This window comes from Porites lutea, chromosome 5 (genome assembly GCF_958299795.1).
Source record: "Porites lutea chromosome 5, jaPorLute2.1, whole genome shotgun sequence".
NCBI classification, from domain to species: Eukaryota; Metazoa; Cnidaria; class Anthozoa; order Scleractinia; family Poritidae; genus Porites; species Porites lutea.
This window is the reverse complement of record NC_133205.1, coordinates 4,015,490-4,026,253: the sequence shown is the minus strand read 5'-3', so window position 1 is coordinate 4,026,253 and position 10,764 is coordinate 4,015,490. Positions and strand designations below refer to the sequence as shown.

The 10,764-nt window shown below is 38.7% G+C and overlaps 1 protein-coding gene across 1 annotated transcript; it reads left to right on the top strand.

Moving 5' to 3' along the window:
* The first annotated feature begins 5,443 nt into the window (after window positions 1-5,443).
* On the top strand, window positions 5,444-6,408 carry LOC140939104 (adenosine receptor A1-like). The gene has a single exon (XM_073388664.1). It carries the CDS (start codon window positions 5,558-5,560, stop codon window positions 6,329-6,331), a length of 774 nt encoding a protein of 257 aa, XP_073244765.1. The 5' UTR covers window positions 5,444-5,557; the 3' UTR covers window positions 6,332-6,408.
* The last annotated feature ends 4,356 nt before the right edge of the window (window positions 6,409-10,764 follow it).

The following is a 10,764-nucleotide window of genomic DNA, read 5'->3' as shown; positions in this document are numbered from 1 at the left end:
TACTGCAAAGCTGATTATAACAACATGCATTGCTTTTTCGTAACAATATTTCGGCTGGCCATACCAGCGTTCTTCAGGTTTACAGATGTTACTGAATGGTTTACAGGTTTTCAGGTTTACAGATGTTACAAAAGAGATTGTTCGTTCAAGTGATATTATTGCTTCATCGTATCTAATGTTCTCATGAGAATAAAAAATAAAACGGAGAAGCACTCTGAGGTCGATGCATTGACGTTTAGTAAATATCACAAAAATAAAAAGAGCTAACTTAAGTTGTTTATCTTACTATAGATTGCTGAATGCGGAGGTCAGTGTGAGTATGATCTTTTGTCTTCTCTGCTATGTCTTCTTTTGAACTTTCTGAGGGTGAGGAATCGCAACTCTTTTTTCACTCACGGCAGTCGAGTCGAGGCTCGACAGGACAGAGCGAAATGGCCGGGGGGAGAACTGGAAACCTTACTTCCTCAGCTTTTCGCCTTCTATCCAGTTTCCCCCCTTGACTGGCTTTCGTCGTTCGCTTCGCTTGGTTTCCTCGCTCACGTACCTTTACCTCTAGACCGTATATCCCATATTTCAAAATGACTATCCGGGAAGGGCACGCACATGGCAGCTGACAATTCAAGGACCGGTCCTGAGGCATCAGCTGGCATCCACTTGAAATTTGAGGTAAGTTGTAATTCAATTCTTTGCGGAGACCATAGGGAACCCACCTCTTACATGTTTTGTTCTATTCTTGAATCTGCTGTTTTACGACTCGAAAACTATGTTCAAGTCGACGCTTTAGTCGTTGTTGATTTCACAATGCTTTATGTGGTCGCGCGCCAGTTGTTATTATCGTCTCGCGTTTCATCGTTGGTCATAAATTTATTAACAATTAATTTAAGTTTTAGGGACGGACCATTATAAAAGTTATGGGGGGGGGGGGGATTTTAGAGCCGCAAGAATTTTTTTTCGTTATCAAATTCCTTGTATGAAGTTTTTTTAGGCCATAGCATGAATATTTTTTCGGATTAACTGGCGTACAAGAATTTTTTTTCATTTAATTTTCCCTGGCGCAAAAATTTTTTTGTACTTCGCCGCCCCCCCCCCCCCGATAAGTTTTCAAATGGTCCTTCCCTTAAAAACTCTCTCTCGAATTGTTATTTAATTAATAACCAACGATGAAACGCGTGACGATAATAACAACCGGTGCGTGACCAACAATAGTGAAATGGCTTGAACATAGTTTTCGCATCGTAAAACAACTTCCATTTCACTTCCCACCACAGTAGATTCAAGAATAGAACAAAACAGGTAAGATTTTATCTCTTATTTAATTTCCATTTGTAGTTGATAAATAAGAGCGTGGGTGCCCTCTGCGGAGACCAACCTGGCCGGCGGGCGCGGTTCAAAACTTGTTGAATTCTAAAAGATGCCGCTCTAAGAGTCACCTTGAGTTTACATAGCGGTGTCGCGTCGTCTTCAAAATAATTGTCTGTCCTTTTGAGTTGACAAGCTAAACGAGATAAAAATTCGACGGGCCACCGCTTCATAATCAAAGAGCAGAATCGCCAGTTAGGCTCCAGTTTATTACCGAAGAATATCTATCACTTCGAGTATGAAGACAGTCGTGGGCTAAATTTCAGGGGCACCCAGCGAGGATATAGCTCAAAACCACTTAAACATAGCATTGTTAAACGTATCTTACTATTAAAACGGTAGATAAAGGCATATTTTTATCCCCTAAAAATATTTTATCTGTTTGCATTTCCTAGCTGAAAGTCTAGTGATCCAAAAAATATAGGGATCAAATCTTAACTTTTCGAAAATTTCAGCCAGAAAAAAGGCTCCCGAAAATTCTAGGTGACCTTTTTAGGGTAAAAATCCGTTAAAAATGGACAATTATTCCATGTTTTAGATGTTCGAAAATCCTAGGAGAGGCAGGCAAGCAAGAGATGTTACAACAAATGTTCCGAAAATTCTAGATGTCAAATCGTCTTCCGAACAGATGTGTTCCGAAAATTGACTTTGGCCTTGGGTGCCGCTGAAATTTGACCCTCCCATAAGGCAAGGTAATTACGGGAAGCAACCTATTAGTATAGATAATCAATCCACACAGCCACAGAGTGGCGGTGTGTTCTGGCTGTTCTGGCTGATATCAAAGAACAATCTGCTTTAGTAGAAGACACACTCCTTGAACGAAGCTGAGGTAAGGATTCATATTTAAGTACGTGTTTGCTGGACTGGTACAAGATATTCTGATAGCAAAATTTGCGCGAGAATATTCTAAAATAAATTTGAAACGAAAAAGGTAATCAAAACGTAAACTGCAACGCTTTTTGTAGCTCAAAAGGTCCAGCCAAACTAACTTCATTTTGGCGTGGAAAACTGTTAACTAAAGCATGCATTACTTCAGAATGATTTGGAGTCATTTTCGTAAAAAAATATATGAACGTACAAATGTTAAGCACGTAATTTCGAAAATGTTAACCGAACGTTAGAGCAACTTGCAAGAGCCTTAAAAAAATGGATGCAAAGGTTTGGAATTGTGTCAGGACTGTTATTCCGGTATTGAATTCAACCGCTAAAATACTTTGTTTCCAACTTTTGGTGGCCACAAATTAACCGACTTTGAAAATTCTAAAATTCTTTCTTCACTTTAAACTTAGAGAATTAGCTGACGGCTTAAGACGTGAAAGTTTTCTTTTTTTGCAAATTTGAATAACATGTTGATTATAACATTTTTACGCATTAATTTCTTTTGCAGTTAACGGTATTTTCGGTAATTTTCTCAACTGCATGCAAATCGGTAATTTTAACTGCATGCTTGGTAATTTCCTCAACTGCATACAAATCGGCGTTGCTTTAGATCATCAGTCCCTGACGTCAGTTGTCTTCCGTTTAGTTTTTGACAATTATACTTAGCTTGTTTATTTTTGTTCTGCTCTGACGTTGAGCAACAGGGTTCAATTATTGTACACGGTTTGAGCAGTAGTTTTGCATTTTAACTTTACATTAGCCCAATAAAACAGAAGCGAGCACTATATTCTAACCTATGTCTTAATACAAACTAACTATACTAACTATTCATGACTATTGCTGAACTTTATAATAAATTTGCCATTCTTAATTTTTAACATCTGTGCTCCTCTTTTGACCCTCGCCTCAATTTTTGCATTTTGAAATAAGTGATGTTATTAAATATACAGTTGGTGATGACTCGTGGAGCTGTTTTACCAATTCACGCGACAGCTTACTTGAATAAAATTATGACTCAGCCTATTATTGGAAAGTGCGACAGCCATCTATCCATAGAGTGCGATAATTTTATTCCCGAACAGGGTGTGACTTCTTGTTTTCAATGTTTGCTCAGTATACCCAAATTCTTTGCTTTTAAATTTCTTACTAAGGCTGAATATTAAAGAACAAACCTACTTAACAAGTTAGAATTGGGGTTTGTTTACCCTGCGAGCAATTAAGGTTCCTCTCTTGCATGGCTTTCAGCGTCAGGTTACGAAGTCGTTCGCAGAAACTCTACAAGCCTAGCCTGAATTTTAGACGTTTACTTCGAGTGGTTTTACTCCCTGCGGTCGATTCAGATTTGGACCCCCTCAATATGCCAAATACTGGCGACTTTCCCCGGAGTTGAATTCTTAAGGGATTTTATTCAGGTTCAAAAAGAGGAAGGAAAATTCGTCGTCGGTATGTCCTCTGACAGACGTCCTCTATAAAACGTCAAATTGGGAAGCTTCACGTCGTAGTCGTGCAGTGGACGTCAAAGAAATGTACTAAAAAACGTGATGCACGTGCAGAGCTGTTGATTTGATCATTTAAGTAAAACCAATTGTTTTTTTGAAGTCGTCGTTGTGGTCTTCGTCGTAGTTGCTTAAGCTCCCTAGTACTTAGGGACTAAAAACGACTCGTCGAAGTAATCGTCTGAAATTCAGGCTACTAAAAGCCATGCAAGTGAGAAAGCTCTGCTCGTAGGGTAGAGTTAACGTTTGTTGGTTAAAAATGCTTTTGATTAACAAAGGTACTAGTTATTTATAAGCATAAGATTTTAAAGAATAATGAACCTCTTGTTAGAACAGAGCATTCATCTCCGTGGTGCCTATATATTGAATGACACTTCTCTTCGAAAGAGTTGGTCCTAATGCTCACAGTTAACCGCCACCGAAAGATATATACTTCGGAAAGGATTGTGCTCAATGTGTATTTGATGACAATTATGTGTATAAACTTTGGAGAAGGCTGTTGGATTTTGGACGTGAATATATAGTTTTTTCCAAAATTATTGGGCTTTTCCATTATATAGTAAACCCATCTTGACAAGCATGTGTAGTGTTAAATTTGAAACAAAATCAGTAAAAAAGACGCTTTTGACTAATATAAGGCCCCTTACACTCTAAATATGAATGAATGTCTTCTAAACATGTGAGCGGCGAATATCAATAACGGTTTAAAATAAAAAACATTTGAGGTTAAAAACAAATGTATTTACTGATCACAATGACACTATCTTTTGACTTACATCTAAACAGCAAGATATTTCTTAAATATATTGTTCCTGTTTCTTTAAGAAATGTACTGAAGCTATTTAAGGTTGTCTTTCCAAATTAACAAAGACTAGGGAAGCCACTGTTAAACGAATTCACCTTGAACCTGTCAAAGTTTAGTCATTGCGTCTGAAACACTGATCATTTTGCTAAAAATCGTTCATAATTTCTTTGTTATCCTAAATAACCTTGCGCGCAGGTGCTACTTTTACAAAGGAGAGAAGGAATGACTCATTGACATGTGTTTTCTCAAACTAAAATGAAAAAATTGACTGGGGTGATCGTTACTTTGTCATTTTTTTCCTCGCAGTTGGGACGTTTAACGTTTATACAGTAACAACCAGCTACAAAGGCAGCTTTCAGGAAGAAATTGGAGTTATAAGAAGCCATTTGTAGTTGCTTCTCTGGCAGGTCTCAGCGTCCGAGGTCGTGATAGCGCCCCCTTCGGCTAACTTCTGGCTATCTTCTGGTAAGCATCAACGAATTGAAGTCACAACAGACTTTTTACATTAGCCATCGTCGGGGAAAGAATTCTTGGACACAAAAACCGGCGGCAAAGTACTTGATTTCGCCAGTTGTGAGGCGTAGCTCATAACGTTGGTCACAGAAGCTGGAAAAAGTTCACTTTGGAAGCTCCGAGATCTCAGACTTTTCCTGAGCAAGCCATAACAAAAAACTCACGGAGGAAACTTTGATGCAGATAAACAACTAAAGTTTGATAAAACCTATGTAGTGGTTAACACGAATCCATTTACGAACATGTAAATTAGTTATGTTAAATTCTTTGTTTTTATTTTGCAGATAAATCTTCCAGAGGAAACAAAATAATTCAACGTCAAACATTTTTTGGACTATTTTTTTCCGATGCAATGGCGTTAGCTGATCAAAGCCGTTGTAACACAACCCATTCGCACACAGAAATTTCGTATTTTACCGCTTCACTTGCAACTGTTTTCTGCCTTGTAACTGTTATTGGAAACGTTCTCGTTTGTTTAGCCATTGTACGGGATCCATTCAGAAAAATGAAAACGCCTTTCCATTATTTTTTGCTGAGCTTATCCGGGACAGATTTACTTGTGGGATTATTATTGGACCCCACCGTGATATATGTCCACATTAGAGAAGCACATGGCACGCCAAATAAAGGTGATCTCTTATGGGCCTTTCAGATGCTCCATATGCTTTATTTCATTCTGGGTACGGCATCAGTCTTAACGCTGGCAGCACTAGCGGCGGACCGGTATGTCTCGGTAACATCGCCAGTCAAATACAAGACGAACATTACGTGTAAACGCGCCATCGTAACTTCGGTGGTCATTTGGGTTGCGGCGCTGGGCTTTTCTCTTTTATACTTCAAAGTCGATTTCTTTTTGTACTCTTTCATTTTTGCCAACACTGCTGTTTTAAGCACTTTTTTTATTCTTCTGTTTACTCACAGAAGTATTCTCAGACACTTGCGTAAGCGCTCGAATTATTTGCGAGATCGGAGAACTGATGAAAGCACAATCTCTGAGAAACGAGAATCCGCGAAGAAGATAAGGAACATAAAGAAAGAAAGAAAAGTAGCCAAAGCGTTATCGAGTGTTCTTATTGCTTTTCTTGCTTCCTTTTTACCTGCCTGTGTGATAATTTACTTGCTTAATTTCTGTTCAAGCTGTAATTGTCTACTGGTACATTGGTTAAGAGATATTCAGGCATTATTTGTTTGCTTAAATTCTGCCGTCAACCCCTATTTGTACGCTTGGCGTCTTCCGCATTTCAGAAAAGCCTTTTTGAAACTTCTCCACCTCAAATAGGGGCTCAGGTTCGAGTCAATCCTGTACCCTTTGCTCAAGAAAAATCGAGTTGTTAATACTAATCAGCAGACCACTGACAGGGTTGTCATTAAGAGCCGGGGGGCGGGGATTTTCCCCGGGTACTAAGAGAGTGGCCCCCGGCTACTTTTACTGGAAAATAGAACAAAAATAGAACCAAAAGAAATCCCTAGCCGTTTGATTCCCCACCTACTTGTTGTATTTACCCGGCAACTTGAAATCTTAGTGACAACCCTGACTGAGAAAAATGAGAAAAGAACACTTTTGTTTTTGATTTCGATTTTTACACTTACGGTCCAAATTTCGGTTCGGGTTGGAATATTATGACGAAAAATATTCCTCCTTTTTGCAATTGCATTATTTCAATTTAGCTATGTCACTGGCTGATTTTCAGTATTTTTTTGAGGTCAACCGCGAAATCACACGAGACATTAAAGGTATTTTCTTAAGTTTAAAACCCCCAAACCAAATGTGTGTAGTATAGTTAATTTAACTTAACAAATCGAGTGAATTTCTTGTTAGGTGGTTTCTTTTATCTTATTTCGTGAATTTTATTCGTACAATGGATCGTTAGCGATGTAAAGTTTAAACTAAGAAATTGGAAATTAAAGGTATGATAACAAAACACAGCCAATGTGTACAGCAATTTCTTTCCCAGGAGTCCCCGGGGTCAACTGTAGTCGCAAAGAAGCCAGCCACGTTTGCAGAAGGGCTCGACCAGCCTGTCTTTTGCCACAAACACATACAGTGTACTCAATTCACAGGATAGAAAAACTGAGGAGGATCTGTTCAAGAGAATAGTCAGCAGGCCATGGAAATAATTTGTCGGGCTCCAACATTATTGAACAGGGGCGCTGGTTATGAGCTCCCCGCGATCTGCCGTCCATCTCCATCACTTGATACAATGTTGATAAAGATTCCGGGATGGAATCGAAAGCTTCGGTATAATACGTTTTTTCTATTCTGTGAATTGATGAATTCTCGTTTTATTCAAATTGTCCGTTATGGCAGGATTAAGCAACTCTTTCATCGCTAATGCATACAGTGTACAGTGTATACTTTGTATATTTTTTTGGTTTAAAATTGTCCTTCCCTCGAATTCTCCTTTCCTTTCAGTTTTCATTTCATTATAATGGTTACAGTGCAAAGAAAATTTTTTGTTTATTTACTGCAGATCTTACTTCAATTAGTAAAGCGACAAGTAGAAATAATTTACCTTACAAAAAAAGAATTCACAAAACGAGAAGTCTATGCCAAAGACTACTGCAAAGCTGATCATAGCACGGTGTATTGCTTTTTCATAACAATACTTCGGCTGACCATAACAGCGTTCTTCAGGTTTACAGATGTTACAAAAGAGACTGTTCGTTCAAGTGATATTATTGCTTCTTCGTATTTAATGTTCTCAATAGAAGAAAAAAACGGAGAAGCACTCTGAAGTCGATGCATTGAAGTTTAGTAATTATCACAAAAATAAAAAGAGCTAACTTAAGATGTTTATACTATTATAGAAGGCGGAGGTCAGTGAGAATGTTCTTTTGTCTTCCCTGCTAAGTCTTCTGTTGAACTTTCTGAGGATGAGGAATCGCAACCTACGAAAAGACAAATAAAAAAATTGTCTCTAGTACAGTTAAGTTAAATGATCGATAAAGCTGATCCATAGTAATCAGCGGACTAGCGTGTCTTATAGATGTATTAGTCTAACTATCGTGACATATGGGAAAACAGCCGACATTTAGCGACGCCACCACTGGTTTCCCCGCGAAATGACGTCTGAGAAATGAGCGCAGAAATTCCATACTGATGACGTGTCACTAACCAGATCTGGGTAGCGCTTTTCATTGAATTGCCGTTGAGGCACATTTTCCTCGCCGTACGACCAATCACAGTCACCAGCAATATCCATGCATATCTGGGTATCGACACGTTATAATTTTAGAATTTCTGCTCTCTTTCCTCTGACTTCGTTTCGCGGGAAAACCAAAATGTCGGCTCAGTAATGCTACATTAAGCTTTTTCCTGACGTCATAGAGTACTAAAGTGATGACGCCATAAAAATGAGATTTCTGAAATTATGGGATTTGTCAGGATATTCTGAAAGAATAATGTCCAAGAGGCCTACTTGCCAAAAATGAACATTTTGCGGCAAATTGTCTCTGAGATCGTAGCCCAGTTATACTCAGAAAACTCCATACAAACCCTTCTAATTTTTGGGGGGGTCGACCCAAAAAAAATTTAGAAGGGTTTGTATGGAGTTTTGTAAGCATAACTGGGCTACGATCTCAGAGACAATTTGCCGCAAAATGCTCATTTTTGGCAAGTAGGCCTCTTGGACATTATTCTTTCAGAATATCCTGACAAATCCCATAATTTCAGAAATTTCATTTTTATGACGTCACACTTAATTACTCTATTGTTTACATTTTTGCTTGTATTAGCAAGGACTGGACAATACCGAAGAGATAAGAGATGCAATGCTCAATCAGGTCGTAAGAAAAGATTTTACAGTGAAACCTCTATTAACCAGACCCCCAATTAAGCGGACACCCTCTACTAAGCCGACACTACGCTTCTGGGTCCCGAAATTAACGTCTTATATTTTCCTTTATAACGAACCCCTATTCAGCGGACTCCTCTATTAAGCGGACGCGGACACTAAAATAAATTTAGCCTGCAGTGCAGGCGTATTTTGGGTGGGCGAAACCTTGTTCGTGTTCGTATTATTGTTGTAGCCGCCATCTTTGATTTTATGACAGCGGAAGATTGGAGAGAGTAGAAATAGTAACCCCTTACGGTAGGTGCGAGGGCGAAAGAAGGAAAGGGGGGAGGGGAGGGGAGATAAAAAATACGCCGTTTTCTCTTCTCTCTCCCCGCCCCCTCCCCGCTCCCTTTGACTCGCCCCATCTCCTCCCTCTTCGGGAAGTTTTAACATGGCGCTTTCGCGAGCAAATTGCGCGCTCAAAGAAAACGCCTGCACTGCAGGCTAAAATAAATTGTATTTGGCTGACTTCTATTGTTAAAAACCTTTATTAAGCAGACAACGGACTGAATTGACAACGTAGTGGTGATTACCTCCTTGAAATACGTACTGTAGTCGATTAATAAAGATAAATCAATACGTTTAGCTGTCAAAAGTTCACCTAAAAGTCTGGCACAAAGTACAGCACAGCTTCCTTAGCTTCCTTAACAACACGGAACTTTTTCATAATACAGAGTAACTGTTGCATGTTAATCATTAACAAACATTGCGCAGTTTTTATAACGGGAAGGTCCCGAAGGTGTCCGCTTAATAGAGGTTCCACTGTATTCCCGGCTTAAATAAGTAAGTAGTAGCAAAGGTTAAAACCAGCAGAGGGTGCCGCCGTAAACACTGTATACAAATTAAGTTTTTAAATTACTCAGAAAGAGCTGGATAACGTGAGAAAGTCAGGGTACAATTTCAGCACTTTGCACGTAATATCTAAGGAAATAGCAGACATCAGAAAATCGAGAAACGTTAGTGAGTAATTCATTCTCTATTTCGTGTAAAATTTCGTGTAAAAAGAGATTCGCTTCCCTTCATTTTAACCAATGGTTGTCTGCAATAAGCAACGGTAAGCTCGGTAAGGATCCCTTTTGATACTGCTTCTCTTATTTCCTTTTTCCTTCAAAATATTCACGAACATTTTTAATGCTCAGAAACCTACCTTCCCGAGAAATTGTATTCCTTTGTTTTGTTGCAGTCTCTGTCGCAGGATTCTCAATTTTGACATCAACATCTTTTGGTTTTATCGTACGGCCAAATGGATGGGCCCCAATTATTTCAACAGAGAGCCCATAAACAAGTGCAATATACGAAATAACAATCATCAGTTGTACAGCTGGAGTGACATCCATATTTAAAACTGGAATAATCATGTCTGAAAGTTATCTTCTAAGAATTTCACAAATTCTCTTGGACAGGAAAACTCTAAGTTTCTGCCCTTTTTTCCAAAAAAATTTACATTTAATAAGTCTTTAGATGTACCTTTCATAACGATACCAGAAAATATGTACGATTGCCAATGAAAGAAATAGCTTACACAGTTTGGAGAAAATATACTTTGAACTGTTCCTTAGACCTGTCATTAGACTATTTTCCCACAACATTTATTCGGCAGTAATTACGTATCTATCGCTGCCAAATAAGAACAGCCACCAGCAAAACTTATGAATCTTTAATTGGCACATAAATTTCTCAAAGATTGCAATTTATTATTTATTCGTCGAGCTACATCTTTTCGCAGCGAAACAAACTGAGTATAAGTTGGGTTATTATAGAAGCAATAGCAGGAATGAACACCTAGCTCTCAGAGACCTGCAATTTCAAAGGAAAGGACCTTCTCGCCTCATTTGACGTTGACCCGGATTCTGGAGTTCGGAAAATCTTTTCTTAT

Bases quoted from the DNA above. Each gene is read 5' to 3' on its own strand.
- LOC140939104 (XM_073388664.1), top strand. From the start codon at position 5,558: ATGAAAACGCCTTTCCATTATTTTTTGCTGAGCTTATCCGGGACAGAT.